At 49.6% G+C, this 16,542-nt stretch overlaps 1 protein-coding gene across 2 annotated transcripts in view; it reads right to left on the minus strand.

The window, feature by feature from the left end:
• Positions 1–12,552: 12,552 nt before the first annotated feature.
• LOC125440531 (ephrin type-A receptor 5-like) overlaps positions 12,553–16,542 on the minus strand; it is an 88,073-nt gene continuing 84,083 nt past the window's right edge. For both annotated transcript variants that reach the window (XM_048510402.1, XM_048510403.1), the window contains one exon: positions 12,553–13,339. In XM_048510402.1, the coding sequence (XP_048366359.1) occupies positions 12,647–13,339 (693 nt within the window). In that variant the 3' untranslated portion in view covers positions 12,553–12,646. The remainder of the gene's footprint in view (positions 13,340–16,542) is intronic.

Genomic DNA, 16,542 nt, shown 5'->3' on the forward strand with positions numbered 1-16,542 from the left:
GCTAACCATCTTGTCCAACAGACACATGCAGCAGCTGCTCACATTCGTTGCAGTGGTGAATACAAGTAAGCTTCTGGCCATACAAAAAATGTACCCGTCTTCTTGCTCACTCAGGCCTAAAAGACACCGATTGTGTCATGTGTCCTCGCCTGCTCAACTGAACCCAGCTCCAACCTGAAATGGACAATCAGAGGAATGGCCGTTTGTTCATTTGTTGGCCATGCTGCCAAAAGCTCATCTTGGCATCCGAAGGCAAGAGAAAACTCCAACACTGATTTGAGCAGAGGCCACAAGTGAACTCACAACTGGACACTGTGGATCATCATAACATTTCCAAGTCTTTGAGCAGGTTTGGTCTGTCCACAACATGGTGCGGAGTTTGCTCTGGAACGGGGGTACACACGGCAAGGAGAAGCCTGAACAGCCTTTTCTTCCCTCACTACCGTCCTGCGTTCTCCCCAGCAGCAGGCACAGCACGCCAGGTAAGAGTGTGAGAGTGCTAAGGGCATCCAGAGCACAGAAAGCTAGCCATGGAGAAATGGCAGGAAAGCCACCATCATCCCACCGTGGCTCATGTCTTAGCTACAAACTGTAGTGATTTCACACCTCCTTACCTGGCTGGGGAGAAGACACAGCAGGTTAGAGAAATCAGGCCCCTCCATCCGCGCTTCAGGCCTGCAGCTCACCCATCCTCAACGGCAACCACGTCAAGACAGGAAACAGACACCAACCACAAGCCCACTTGTGGCAACAGTGCTTTCCAGAAATACGGGGCAGGTACAGCGTCGCCAGCTCTGGGTGGCAAAATACCTGGTACTTGGGGTAGGGGGTGGGGGATGAAGGTAGAACGTAGAATGTAGTTCAGGGAGGGATCTCCGCGGGGTGCAATGCCGTGCACTCCACACACTGAAGCAGCCGTTTTCTCCAGGTGAACTGATCTTGGCCAACTGAAATAGGGGGAGACCTCCAGGGGCCACCTGGAGGTTGGCTCAGGAGCGTTAGAGGTGGTCTATCCTGAGCCTTGGAGGGAGTACAGTCATGAGCTATGAGGACAGCTCCTCTTATGGATTCAAAATCAGTTAAATGGCAGGAAGCAGAGAGGAATATATGAACTGTCACAAAGGAGAGGAGGGCTCTGGGATCCCCCAAGGATCTATACTGGGACAAATTCTATTTGATTGGTTCATAAATAATTTTGAATTGGGGATGAACAGTGTAGTTTATAGAGGTTAATCAACTAGCTGAGAACCTCATGACAATTTGGTCCCAAGAAAGACACTGTCTTCCCCAGAACAACCCCAAAGCCCCAACAAGACAGACAACAGCTTACATGATTAACTAGTCAGAAGGAGTTCTCAATAGTTTAAATAGGGCATTGAAAGAGATTAAATCTTATTTATACTAGATTAGTACAATTTGTATATTCACAAATTCCAGAAGAGCTCAGAACTGCATGTTATTAGATCCAAATTAAATCACAAAAATATCACCAGTATTTGATTCAGTTCCATTGCAGCACACAATAAATCTCCTCGATAGGGTAGCATGAACAGAGGGCTGGAGCAGGCAGCTGACAGGAACCGGCGTTTCCTCCACATGGCTATTAACATTGAGCTTCAGATTTTGGCTGTAGAATCCGGGGGGGGGGGGGGGGCAATTCTGCATGAAGATCCTAAGTGCATTTTCTTCCTCAGCTTAGAGGAAGGGGCCATTATCGGACTGCTAAAATTAAAGGCTTTGTAATGATCCATTTTAATTTTAATTATCCTTGAAGCCATCAAGATGTATTGCAAGAGGACTCAACTGCAGACTGTACTTTTAAAACTTTGCTTTTAGGTACAACTTTGTGACTCTGGGGGACATGAAGCCAACACACTTTACAACCAGGAGCGACACTCGGTGAACACACCTTCTCTTCCTTCAAACCACTCTGCGGAGAACATGGAAGGAATGGGAAAGGGCAGGGGTGAACTGAGGGGGAACTGCGCCCGGGGCAAGCGATCGTCTTGTGCCCCTGCGGCGGCTGCGCCCACCACACCATGCCCCAGAACGCTCCTGCCATGCACCGGCCATGCCCTCGCCCCGGAGAGTGCCCGGAGCCTTACCATGCCCCCACGCCATGGGCACTACACCACCAGGAAGGGGACACATACTCTTTCAATCCAATCCAAAAACCTTTATTAGGCATAAACCAGAAGTACCCTACATTCCAAATACAAAAACAGGATCATTGTTACACATCATGTAGAACATGGATTAAAAATGTAGCAACTGCTTCAGAAATTTCTACATGAGGGCTGTTCAACAGCTTAGACATTTTTTGTTTGTCTGAGAGAAACATAAATTCAAGAGGTAGTAAAGCTCCCAGATCGGTTCTAATATTATTATACCTCGAACAGTAAAGCAGGATATGGGGGATTGAGTCTATAGCGTTGGGACAGTACCGACAGCAACGCTCACTTTGTAGGATGTTAAGGAAACGACCTTGAAGATAGACAGAGGGGAATGAGTTGCACCTTGCTCTGGTCATGATCCATCTGCACTTATAATTAACAAGCTGTTCTAAGTATACAGCAGGGCTAGATTTCGGGGGGGGGGGTGATCCCAAAGTATAGAGGGGAACAGGAGCTTTGTGCAGCACTCAGGAGAGATTGGTATTCCTGGTCGTACAGTCTGATCTTTAGATGATGGTAAATTTCAGTGGCGGTAAGCATATGAAGAGACTCCCATGAGAAACCCAAGGAGAAGATTTTTTTCTCAATATGGAGCCACCACTTCGAAAGCTGAAGCTCCCTCATTTCTAGCAATGATAAACTTTTTGGATCTGTGCAGAAGCATAGACGCAGCCCAAACTTAAATGTTACAGCCCATGCCCTAGTTTCTAATAAATGTTGCCCTGATTCCAGACAGAGCACACTATAAGGAACACATACTCTTTAACCTGCTCCACATCCATCTTGAAATCATAGGTTAAACTCGTCTCCTATTGTAGCCTATTTCAAGAGTGCTCTCCCTACATATTTTATTCTGGAGGTTCATGCCTTTCAGCATGATGGCTCACTTGCAGGGGTCCCCAACCTTTTGAGCCTGTAGGAACCTTTGGTATACTGACACAGGACAGTGAGCACAACCACAGCCAATATTTCGGGCACAGGCTGTGCTTAACTGGATGTCTTTTAAATTACACACTGGAACACCAGGAAGATCCTTGTGCTGTTGCTGAAGCAACATTTTAAAAATCTTCACAGTCAATCAGAATGCCTACAAGACAAAAGCCCTCCCTGGCCCCACCGACTTTCTAAAAAGGTGTCAGCAGGTGCCAGCAGGTGCCACTGGTGGCAGGTTGGGACCCTCTGGGTTACTGCTTACAGAAGATGGGTATCATATCAGTCAACAAGTTGAACAAGAGAGTCAGCCAGGTTTTACTCCAAGTCCAGAGTGTGACAGATAAGCACAGTGGCCCACTTGCCTCCATCGACTAGAAAGACATCCTCTCATTATACCATCAAAAATAATTCAAAGTTTCATGGCTAAACAGGTAGGACTAATAATTGTGCTTAAAGTGGTTCATGGTTGAACGTTGCCTTTAATAATCATGAGATCCTACTGAGGCACAACCACACCTGCCTGGGCCGAGATGCCAGAAGGGTTATATTTTTCTATTTCAGCCAGAGGACACTTGTGGAAAAAGTCTCACAGAAGGTGACAGCACAAGCCCCCTATTTCAAATACTCACTGAAGATTTGGAATCCTTCTTCTTCTTCTTCCCTGCTCCCACACCAATTGAAGCAGAGGTGGCTGATCCATGGACAATGCCTGCACTACTGCTGTACTTTCCCACCACCAAAGTGGGTAATTAAAATTGCTCACCAGTTGGAGAATAACTACACAAAAATTATTAGCCCTTAAATATTTCTACTAGCATCCTTGTCTGTGATTAAAAAATGAAGGAAATACCACTGAGGGGGGTGGGGGGAATGCCCTGGTCACCATAATCACCAGAGGCAAGCACATATTAAATAAGTAGGCATTAAAAAATCTAATGACCAAACTATTATTTATTCTGAACTTTGGTAAGAGCTCACCTGGAAGGCTGTGTCCAGTTCTAGGCACCACAATTCAAGAAGAATATTGACAAGCTGGAACTGGAGGGCAATAAAAATGGTAAAATGTCTGGAATCCATGCCCTACAAGGAGTGGCTAAGGGAGCTGGGTATGTTTAGTCTGGAGAAGAGAAAGTGAAGGCGTGACATGATAGCCATGTTTAGATATTTGAAGGGATGTCATGTCAAAGAGGAAGCAAGCTTGTTTTCTGCTATTCCAGAGATTGGGGCAAGGAATAATAGATTCAAGGTGCAGGAAAAAAGCTGTTTGATTCCATCTAAACATTAGGAAGAACTTCCTGACTGGAAGGGCTGTTCAGCAGTGGAATACACTTCCTTGGAGGATGGTGGAATCTCCTTTGGAGGCTTTTAAACAGAGGCTGGATGGTCATCTGTCAAGAGTGCTTTGATTGTGTATTCCTGCATGGCAGGAGTTTGAACTGGATGGCCCTTGTGGTCTCTTGCAACTCTATGATTCAATCACACTGGACCAAACAAAACTAATACACAGAACAAGAAATTAACATTAGTATGAAAGTATTAAAGCAATCAAAGCTGTCTCAACTGTTCCAGACACACAACAATAAACCATCACACAGTTGTTGTTGTCCCCCCACATCCCACTGTTCGTCCAAAACGGAAATTCACCACAACTGTGAAAAGTCCTGTTATGCTGCCAGATAAATCTATATATATAAAAAGCTAACCGTGTATGTGTTGATGACAGGGTACCTCAGTAACTGCTGGGCCAATTCCTCTGAAAATTCCCAGCCACTATAGTCAGTCAGGCGAGAGTGTTTTCAGATGTTCACATACCTGAAATTTCATACCTGGCCCAGGTAAAAACGCCTTTTTCCTGGCGCTCCCTGGTGAAGGACAGGGAGGGGCCTGTGTGTAACTGTCACCCTTAGAATGTTCGTGCTGCTTAGAATGTTTACTCAGATGGCCAAAGATGAGCAGTGGAAACAGCACATAGGCAGTCACTCAAGTGGAAGTGAAACACATACACACACATACACACGAGGGAGAGGGGAGGAGGAGGAGGAGGAGGAGAAGAAGAGGAAGAGGAGGAGGAGGAGTTTGGATTTATATCCCCCCTTTCTCTCCTGTAGGAGACTCAAAGGGGCTGACAATCTCCTTGCCCTTCCCCCTCACAACAAACACCCTGTGAGGTAGGTGGGGCTGAGAGAGCTCCGAGAAGCTGTGACTAGCCCAAGGTCACCCAGCTGGCGGTGTGTGGGAGTGTACAGGCTACTCTGAATTCCCCAGATAAGCCTCCACAGCTCAGGCTGCAGAACGGAAAATCAAACCCGGTTCCTTCAGATTAGATACACGAAGCCTCTTTAACCTCCACTGCCACTGAGAGGGAGGGGTGGTATCAGCGATGGGATCCAGCAGTTTCTCACAGGTTCCCCGGAGAGTAGGTTACTCATTATTTGTGTGTGCCGGAGAGGGGGTTACTTTAATTGGTGATTTTGTCACGTGATTTTGCCTTAGTTACGCCTCTTCTCTCAGAAGTAGCGCCGTAGAACTTGAAGCAGCGTCTAGCAGGAGGTGCACCAGCGGCGCGGCAGCCTGCGTGCCTGCGCGGCATTCGCTTCCCACCCAAGGACCGGCACAGCTGCTGCGTCCCTGCCACAGCCCCCCGCCCAGTAAATGCCCTCGCCCCTGAATGGCCTCCACCACGCCTGCCGTCGTGCCCTCGGCTTCCAGCTCCCCGCTATGCTTAACGCCACAGTTTGAATCCCGCCACCATGGGAACCTGTTGTTACTAAAATTTTTGGATCCCACCACTGGGTGGCATGCAAGGGAAGAGAGGGAGGGAGAGGAAAGGGATGGTGGAGGAGGCATGCAAGGGAAGAGAAGTGAGAGAGGGGAGACAGTGAGCTGTGGCATGCAAGGGAGGGGAGTCAGGGGGCCCTATCTTGAGGAGACCCAATTCTAAAGGAGGGAAAGGGAAGGGAGGGGTGGCATGCAAGGGAAGAGAAGTGAGGGAGGAAGAGAGTGAGGGGCAGGCATGCAAGGGAGGGGAGGCAGGGGCCCAGCATCTGATATGACCTTGACCCACCCTAGCTGAGGAAGCGGGAAGGGAGGAGGGGAGGGTGGCAAGTGAAGAGAAGTGAAGGAGGGAAGAGGGGTGGCATGCAAGGGAGGGAGGCAGGGGCCCAGCATCTGATATGACTCCACCCACCCCAGCGGGAGGGAAAGGAAGGATAGGTGGCATGCAAGGGAAGAGGCGAGTGGGAGGGGAGACAGTGAGGTTGCATGCAAGGAGGGGATGCGGGGCCCAGCATCTCTTGGATATGACCCACCCAATTCTAGCTGGAGGGAAAGGGAAGGGAGGGCGGGGAGGGGTGGCATGCAAGGGAAGAGAAGTGAGGGAGGGAAGAGAGGAGGGGTGCGGCACGCAAGGGAGGGGGAGGCAGGGCCCAGCATCTGATATGACCCACCCACCCTAGCGAGGGAAAGGGAAGGGAGGGAGGGGAGGGGTGGCATGCAAGGGAAGAGAAGTGAGGGAGGGAAGAGAGGGAGGGGTGGCATGCAAGGAAGGGAAGGAGGGGGCCCAGCATCTGGATATGACCCACCCACCCTAGCGGAGGGAAAGGGAAGGGAGGGAGGGGTGGCATGCAAGGGAAGAGAAGGGAGGGAGGGGAGACAGTGAGGGGTTGCATGCAAGGGAGGGGAGGCAGGGCCCAGCATCTGATATGACTCCACCCACCCTCAGCTGGGAGGGAAAGGGAAGGGAGGGAGGGGAGGGGTGGCATGCAAAGGAAGAGAAGGGAGGGAGGGAAGAGAGTGAGGGGCGACTTGCAAGGGACGGAGGGGAGGGCCAGGCACCCTAGGATTCCCCTGAATACTGCAGTTACAGTTAAGAAAACCAGGCACGACATTACCTCAGGAGTAAGCTCAGTACATTGGTGCCAAACTCATGACATACTTTGAATGTGGCTGCGCCGCCTAATCCCGGCCAGAGGGTTTCCTGCAGAAGCCGCACACCCATTGCCGCCACCAACCAAACTCTACTCCCAGGTAAAGCGATCATGACCAGCCAGCCTGGCATAGATGTGTGGGAGGGGTTCCTTTCCATTGCCCCCCCCCCCCAAGGAATGCGGGCACACACATCACTGACATCGCACAGTATCAGGCTGCATGTTTGCATGAGCATGTACTGCTGGCCTCTGCAATTGATTTGCTGCTACTGTTCCTTTCCCATTTCACCACAATAAGCCACAGCAACGCGTGGCCGGGCCACGCTAGTATGATATAAACAATCAGCAATTTTTCTTCCAACCCCGACAAACTAGTTTTGAGGCACTGCCAGCATTTCCAAATTGCTTTCTTCTGGGCTGCGGTTCCATCAGAGCCAGCAATTTAGCAGGTTAAACTGAGGTTGCTATGGAAAGTGTCTCATTAGCATTAATTAATTTTCAGATCATGGTGTTTATAAGCACCAAGGATAAGTGTTCACCCAGCCATTTCAGTGTAATCGGAAAATGTACCAAAGTTATTAGTAATGGCAATCACACTCCCTTCTGCTCCTGTTGCCAAATGCAGAGCTTTCCATATAAGCAGGATTTCCATCAATTTTTTTCCAAAATATGCAATCACCTCCCAGTAGATCAATTAATGCAAAGATGTGGGGTTTTTTACTCATCTAGACTTGACCTGTTCTTGCACAATCCTCATGGGTGGAATCTTTCTTTTTTTCCACACTGATGAATAGATCCTAAACGTATTCAAATTAGTAAACTTTGGCCACAAAAATATAGAGAACCCAATCCACTCAATTCTAGATACTAGGCAGAATGTTAAAGGGCAGGGGGAAGGTTATGCTCCCAATCATTTCGGTGCCATGTTCCAGCAGTACCTAGCTGCCAGGCCTCAAGTAGTAAACAGCTCCCAGGAGTTATTAAACTGTTTTGAGGAACCATTCCATATCATTAGACCATAGTCATCCAACTGCAGAAGAATCCAACCATGCTAGGAAAATTGAGGAGATACATTTCCAGTTCACAAGTGGATACTTCCATTCATGCTCATTGGAACCTTGCGTGAAGCACCCTACCCAATTCTTTCATCAGATGAATACGTTCAGGGAGGGAAGTCAAAAGGAGGAGCTGCTCACACAGAACCCAGCACCTTCAGAACCAGAGCCCCTGACTGCTGGGCCTCAGAAGAAGTTGAGTTGCTCAAATTTCTGTTCATCCTGCTTGTTCCAGGATCGGCACTCTCACTCCTAGGTGTAACCAAAGTCACAGACACTATAATCTGGCAAGCAATGAACAAGCTATTGATTAAGAGCAGCAGTCAGTCGATATTCCTGGTACCTAACTTTTATTATAACATCTGTAGCAATTCTGGGCGTGAGGATAATTATGGAAAAGCAATCTCAGTAATGTTTTCTCCACTAGCAAAAATGCATTGCTGGCCATCCTTAAACAGAAAGTGATACCTGGGCTATGCAGCGGAATCTGCATAAACTACTCAGAAATTCAGTTCATTAAATGAACACGAATTGACTGTCTGGGCAATGCAAATGTACAGGTGAGTCGCATCACGAGATGAGAATCGGACCTGGATTTTGTCTGTTCAGTCTGGCAGCGGCTTGCCAGGGCCTCAGGCAAAGGAAGGTCTTTCGCATCACCTGCTACCTCATCCTTGAACTGGAGATGCCAGGGATTGAACCGGAGACCTTTGGCATGCCAAGCCACGGGCCCTCTGCTGTCTTTGTGGGGTGGGAGCTCAAAGGTAGATGCCAGAAGAGAACAGTCGCCAGTAATCGGGCAGGTCAGCCTGCATGTCCACCTGCCACCGCCTCTCAGGATCACCGGCTCAGACCAGCAGGCCTCAAATCAATAGCATCTGCTCTTGTGAAGACGCATTTAATTAGCCCCCAGAAAGGCAGGTCCTTGCCAGCGGGTCTGGCGGCAGTCCGTCAATCCAGCAAGCAACTCAGGCTGGCTAAGCGTGTGCCAAATGTGAATCCAGCCATGTCTCCCCCACAATAGTAGAATCCATTATTCATGCAAGGAAGGAGGAAAACAGCACAAAGCTGTTTGATACTTTACTCTTTATAATGCAGTGGTAAAGGGGGGGGGACTTCCCATACAAAAAGATTTCCCCTCTCCAAAAAATAAGCCAGCGTAAAACTTTTTCCCTCCCCTACTCCAGAATTTTTTAAAAGCCATGGCTTTTATGTGGGGATGGAAGCAGAGGAGGAGGGTGGTGTTTGACTGCTGCTGTCCGAGACCAAAGGATCATGGGATTGTTAAATAAAGATGGCAGGGAGGTGGGGAGACAGTGAGAGAGAATAAGAATAACCTTAGAAACCAACATTGGTGGGGTTCTGTGCAAGGAAATTCCTCACAAATGCAAGCAGGCATTTGGGCAAAGCTGTGGCCCCTCTCGGTCTTTCCGACAGGATGATTGTAACCCTAGAAAAGGGCAAACGAAGAACATCTCTAGCGCAACAACAAAATAAGTACAGCAACAGAGGGAAAAAAGGCAAATTAGTGCATTTCCAAGCAACTGAAATTCTATCACACAGAACAAGAGCCTCTTCAAGTCCTCACAAAGTTATCCAGTAAATGGTTCTGAATGAGTAAATAATGTGTCGTGCTCTCAAGTATTTGTAAACGAGAGCCTCCACTGACAGCCCCCCCCCCAATTGAAAGAGGCATTCCAGGGACCAGCTTCTCTAGAGGAGACTGACATGTTAGCCACACTCTAGTCCAGGGGTGGCCAACCTGTGTTGCTCCAGATGTGCATGGACTACAATTCCCATCAGCCCCTGCCTCTAGTCCATGGTGGAACTATATTGCCATAGTAAGAGAGACGAGGCAGTCACTGGGGGTGGCAGTTTCCTTTATCCCAAACTCTTCTCTTCTTCTTCTTCTAGTTGCTGCTTAAAGACTGTCAAGTGAGGAGAAGCTCACCAGCTCCGGAGGCAGCAGATTCCACTGTTGCGCAACTTTTACTGTTAAAAAAATAATCCTAATATCCAGCGGGTCCCTTTCTGCCCAGAATTAAAACCCATTGTTTCAAGCCCTGTCCTCGGCTGCCAAGAGGAACAGTTCCTTGCCCTCCTCTAAGGACAGCCCTTCAAATCCCTCAAGAAGCAATCACGTCTTCCCTCAGACTAAACATGCTCTTCTCCAGACTAAGCACTCCCCAGCCCCTCAGTCTGTCCTCCCAGGGCTTGGCCTGCAGGCCCCTGGTCGTTCTCCAGACAGACGGGAGGTCTGATCCAGCAGGGCTTTCTAATGACTTGAAGACTGCTGAGAGAAATACCAGTCCTGATCCATTATGTTGATCATCATGAAGACACCGACATACAGGTGCTCTTTTGGCAACTTCTCAGGAGATTAATTCCTTTCAGTTCAAAGATAAATTGAGTGATCTTATAAAATGATAGAATTATCTGTTTTTTTCATGCCATGCAGAATGAACACCCAAACAGCAATCAGAGCCGGCTGCCAGGTAGCCCGCCTGGCATCAAATGGGGCTCTGGGATCTGCAATGTTAATGTGCTTCCCTGAATCGCAGCTCCCTGCCGCCGCCTTTGTACTTTGTAACCTGTAGTGTGTAGATGGCACCCAAGCGCCAGCTGGGCTGAAAACCTTTCCTGCCAGCTTGAGAACAAACGGTTGTCCCCTTGTTGCTTTCTAATGTTTTGTTTTGTTTTGATGTTCCTCAGAATGGAAGGAAGGTGGGGGGGGGGCTTTGGGGCATTAAAAAGGAGTGCTGGAAGAGCCAGGGTTTAGAACCGGTTTCTTCTAGGGCTATGCTGAAGTCTGCCAATAAAGATTTCTGATCATAATCACCGAGTCTGATATTGGGCCAAATCTGGGCCAAATCCAGGGCTTGACACCAGCAGGGGCTAGCTGCACATTGAACCAAATTTCCTTGCAGCTTAGGAAGCCTGGACTGGAAAAGAGATGAGTGCTCAAATCTGCACATGAATGCCAAGAAACCCAGGCAATCCCCACCTGCACTGTAGGGCCTCTAAAGGAAGTGGGGCTTCCTTTAGTCTACAGGGAGGAGCCCCAGGTCTAGATAAGCAGGGATTCTCCTATCAGTTTCTTCCCAGCATGTACAATTGGCCATGCTGGAAGGGGCTGATGGGAATTGTAGTCCATAACATCTGGAGTGCCAAAGGTTCACCACCACTGATCTAGGCTATTCCTCTAAAGCAGTGATTCCCAAAGTGGGCGCCACCGCCCCCTGGTGGGTGCTGCAGCAATCCAGCGGGGCGGTGATGGCCACAGGTAGAAACATTAATACATATATATTTTTGTTTAATTGCTATTAAAAAATTTTAAAAAATTAATTTCCAGGGGGCGCTAAGTAATATTTTTTCTGGAAAGGGGGCAGTAGGCCAAATAAGTTTGGGAACCACTGCTCTAAAGGAATCCTAAAATGGAAGACAGCATAAACCACCAACCAGCCCTCTTGGACTACCCAACATATGTGTATAACCATCACTAGCCTGGGGACACCACACAATTAAAGGATTTACATTCTCGATGCAGTTATTGGCGCATCATGCAAGCATGCTGAGCAATTCCCCACAGTTCTAGCCTGTTACTCGTACTGCACTACAAGCATGAGAAAGCACGTGAGGCAAATCAGCACAAAGTCATTTCACCTCCAGGAGCCACGAGGAGCGCCGCGGTCACAGTCTCACAAAGGGCTGAAACCTGCTCAATAGCTAACAAAACACGGGATGCTTTTTTGGCAACAGGTCAGCTGCAACAATCCCAGAAAGCTTTTGGGGGAAGACAGACATTCTGTTCACAGGCATTCTTCTCCTCACACAAGAAATGCCGCTTGCAAGTATTTGCAGTCCTTTCTCTACCCATCTAGAGGAAACCGAGAACTTGCCCAGTGGAGCTGGCAGCCTGTGTCTCAAGCAACAGAGAGGAAGCCCCTTCCCTGGGGTGGCCTCCTCCCATCCTGCCCCTTCGCTGCCTGTCGGCTATTTCCGCAACCAAGAAATCCACGATGTACAATCAAGCTGAAGCCCTTCCGAAGGTTCTGTGTAAAGATGGCCTGATACCAAACGTTAACCCAAAGTGGCTAACTCCCACATCCAGGCCATCTGCCGCTTAATTCCTTGTCCCTGGACAGCTCCAAAGCTAAAAGTCTGAATGCCCTGTGTGCAGAAGCACTGGATTCTGCTACAGGCAGCACAACAGGCTCATCTGTGGTGTGGCAGATGTGAAGTGACAAACGTAATCTGGTAGGTTTCACTCCTAACGTTTTGCCTGCATCTATGGCTGGCATCTTCAGAGGTATGTCATGGTAAGATGTGCCGCGGCGAGACACAGAGCTCACTGTGACATGCCTCTGAAAATGCCAGCCATAGATGCAGGCAAAATGCTAGGAGCGAAAACTACCAGGCTGTGGCCACACAGCTCAGAAAACCCACAAGAGCCAGCTGACGCCAGCCGTGAAAGCCTTTGACAGGCATACATTAATAAACTGGCCACTGTGATCTCTCCCTGATACCGGCCCCTGGGACAGGGATCCAAGCTTCATCCTCAAAAGTCATGTCTTGTCGAGTTCTTACCCTGGCAGGTGCTGTTCTTCTCTTCATATCCCGCCTCACACAAGCATTTCCCAATTGGAACCAACCATTCTCCTTCCGCGCTGCAATGCATTCTGGGGGGTTCGTCAGCCACCGAGTGGTTTATACAAGACCCTGAAACCTCCAGCAGCTGTGAAGAATCAGCTCCGGTGACAGTATTAGGAAAGATGGCCAGATTCTGAACCACCACAGGGCACTTCTTGTAATATACCCGCACAGAGACCAGTGCGATGCAAGCCCCCACGTCCTGGAAGGCGAGGTAGAACCCCTCTTTGGTCAGGGGCCCGACATCGCGCACTTCCGTGTTCAGCTTCATGACTCGATCGCCAAGGTCCAGCTCCGTAAAACTCTCATCAGCAGCAATGGTGTCGATTTTGATATACTGGTTCTCTTTCACGTTTCTCTCATTTTCATCATCCGACTCAAAGTAGTACATGTTAAAAGTCTCTTTGCAAGTCCCGAGGCCTCCAGGAAGACTGTTGCAGTCCCGAAGAGTGAACTTCAGCTCAATGAAGATTCTGGAGGCCCCCTCGTTGGAGATCCAGCCGGTCAGCAGCCAGTTGTTCTGACTTTGCTCCATCACTCGACAAACCTGATACGTGTGGATCGGGGCGTAATTTTCATCCACTTCACCTATTTCTTCCCACTAAACAATGGGAGGAAGGAGAGAAAAGAGAAAAGGAAATATGGCTTTGAAAAGAAGTTGGAGGTGGGGGAGGGACAGATGACATGTCTCTACAACCCTAGCTCTGACCCTGCGTCCTGCTTAAACTGCCCAGGGAATATTACGCTGTGCACCACACTTGGAGGCACCACCTTTCCTAGCACAGGGACCCCTCACCTTGTCACTCATGGGCACCGTTGTGTCTGCAGACACTTTTCCTGGTGCTCACCGAGGGTGTTTAGAAAGCGCGTAACAACAAATAGGGTTTTTGCCCAGAAAGGTTTCTGATCGGCCACTGGGGCTTTGATTGGTTGAACAGATTTTTTAAAAAATTCTGCTTTGGCAGCATCAGCCACCCTAGTCCCTTCGCTGCCCACGGGTGCTATTTTGTGACTGACTCCATCTCTTGTGGCTGTGCCAGAATTCCAAAGGCAACTGCAGGGTCAAAACGGTTGGGGACCCCTATGCTGGCAGCTGGCTTTCGAAGCAGAGACTGGCCTCTTGGCATGCATTGACAAGTATTCCAAATAACACGCTGTATGTTCCATAGCGGAGTCACAGCATGAACACAGTTCTGGTACCACAACTGGAGAATCCCTGAGGAAAAGACATGTCCAGGCCTTAGGCCTGACCACTAATATACCCTATGAAGCAACCCATAATCAAGCCTAATTTTTCAGTTGCCAGCATTAGCTGGCTGTTCGGATTCCTGCCGTTCTGATGTCTTCACTTTCCAGCTACTGCCCCTAGCAGCTTGAATCTTACAACAAAAGCCAGAGTCACCTATTAAGGGGAGCCTAAGATCACACTCGCTCAGAAGAAAGCAAATGGCCGGGCCTTGCATTGCATGTCTCCTCCTCTGCCTTGCATTTTCCTGCACATCCAGAAAGGGTGATCACTGCTTGCCAGATGGACTGCCAGCCTATCAGTCCTGACATCCACATGAAACGAGGTCACAGGGTCGGCATGCAGAGTCTCGCAACCCCTTCCATTTTATTGGCCTATTTTAGTCCAGCTGCAAGGGTTTTTCCCATGTTTAATTTGCCAGTTTGCATTAATGTAGGTTCTCCTACCTATTATCTCAGGGTGCCAATCAGCAGAGTTGCCATCCTCCAGGAGGTGGCTGGAGACTCCTGGGATTACAACTGGTCTCCAGGCATCTGAAGAAAATGACAGCTTTGGAAAGTAGATCATATGGTATCAGACCCCACTCATGTCAGGACTACAATTCCCAGCAATCACCAGCTCCTCCCTTTTTGCATTAGAGCAGGAAACCGAGCTGCGGAGCAACGGCAAAACGAAACTATGTAGCTCCGCAGAACCAATGAAAGACCAGGAATTGGGGGGAGGGGAAAAGCTGAGTGGTTGCTGTCTGTTTTTGAATAAATACTGGAACTGTAGAATAAATACTGGAACTGAGGACAAGAATCCTCAGTTCCAGCACCCAGTAATGGTTAGGGCGACCCAAATCAATAAAGTTCTTCTTTTTACGTTGACTTTGTCTGAGTGGTGTTCAGCCTTACATTGTGCTGGAACTGCTTTCTATCGTTCTACCATGTAACCAGACCTACTAGCAAGCATGGCTGGGTCAGGAAAACATGCTTGCTATTCCGGACTCTCCCCGGCAGGGCAGGGGACCCCGGTGAAGCTGTCAACACCTGAACCAAAGGGCGGGAGCCCCCCTGCCATTCATCCTGGACCGGAGTAGGCAGCCTCCGCGAGGACACCGAAAGGGAGCGAGCTCGCCTGATGTCGTTCCTGACTGAATCCCAAGCACTTGGCAGAGGACCGACCCGTGAGGCAGATAGGCAGAGGCGCGCATATGAAATGCTGCAGCTCCAATCGGAAGAGGTCACTTGTGAAAGGGACCAACTAAAATCCGACCTCTCGGCCCTTCAGCAGCAAGTGGCTGACCTGAAGGCCGAATGGGAAAAGGAGAGAGCGGCTCTCAAGGCCCCTACCACCGAAGAGGAAGCTGTAGAGGACAGTATGGAGAGTGAGCTGAGAACCGAACTGTGCTCCCTGCGGAGACAACTGGCCGATCTTACACAAGAACTTACACAAGATCTTACTACCAAGGGTGCAGGCAGGACGTCATGGAAGCGGGTGCCCCAAATCACGTACAAAAGCGTAACCCCCAGCAGGGACCCCAGAAAAGTTCTAAAGTGGCCGCTGCATCGCTCCCTGTCCTGGACATCACACCCCAACAATTGCCACCAGAACCAAAGGCCCACGGCGCACAGGAACACCCTCAAAGGAACCGCAACAACCCCGTCCTGCTACAGCCAGGGCCGCCATCAACCCAGCTGGCCAGGCCGACAAATCAAGTGAATCCGAGGCATTGGACACCCAAGAATTCATCGCAATGCCAGGAAACAACAGCGACCTGGCCTAAAAAGTGGCAACAACCAGGTCGCCCAAGCAGGTGCCAGGGGGCGGGTGAGTGTCCTTTCCACCAAGCCCATAGCTATAACCATCACCCGCTCCCTCCCGGGGTCCCAAATGCAAACCCGCACCGAGGCCCTCATTGATTCGGGCTGCTCGAGGTGCCTGATCCACCCAGACTTGGTGGGGGCATTGGGGCTTGAACTCATTAAGCTAAAATGGCTGCGCCAATTCGAGCAAATGGATGGCACGTTATTGGGGGGGCCCTCTCCACCCACAAGTTAGAGCCGGTGGTGGTATCATTTGCAGGGCACAGGGAACAATGGCAGTTCATAGTGGCCAAGTTAGGCAGCTACCCCTTAGTGCTCGGGATGCCCTGGCTCACGCACCATGACCTGGACATCAAGTGGTCAGAGCATATTGTTCGCCATTGCACTCCCCCCCCCAGCAGGCCGCCTTCCGCAACCACCACCTTTCCCTCGACCCACTCTAGTGGTGATGATTAACTCTTGGCTAGCTCCCTTATGGCTCTGCAGCCTGCAATCCCCGCCCTCCCATGCCCCTACCAGGACCTTGCACAGACATTCAATGAGGGAGAGTGCAATCGCCTTCCGCTCCACCGTAATACCGACTGCTCGATTGAATTGATCCCAGAGGCCCAGCTCCCCAAGGGGAAACTTTATCAGATGAGCCCCCATGATGCTGCAGGAGTTTATCAATAAGAACTTAGCCAGGGGCTTCATCAGTGCCACCAAGTCTCACATGGGTGCCCCCGTCCTTTTCCGCAAGAAGAAGGATGG

This window comes from Sphaerodactylus townsendi, linkage group LG11 (genome assembly GCF_021028975.2).
Source record: "Sphaerodactylus townsendi isolate TG3544 linkage group LG11, MPM_Stown_v2.3, whole genome shotgun sequence".
Taxonomy (NCBI): domain Eukaryota; kingdom Metazoa; phylum Chordata; class Lepidosauria; order Squamata; family Sphaerodactylidae; genus Sphaerodactylus; species Sphaerodactylus townsendi.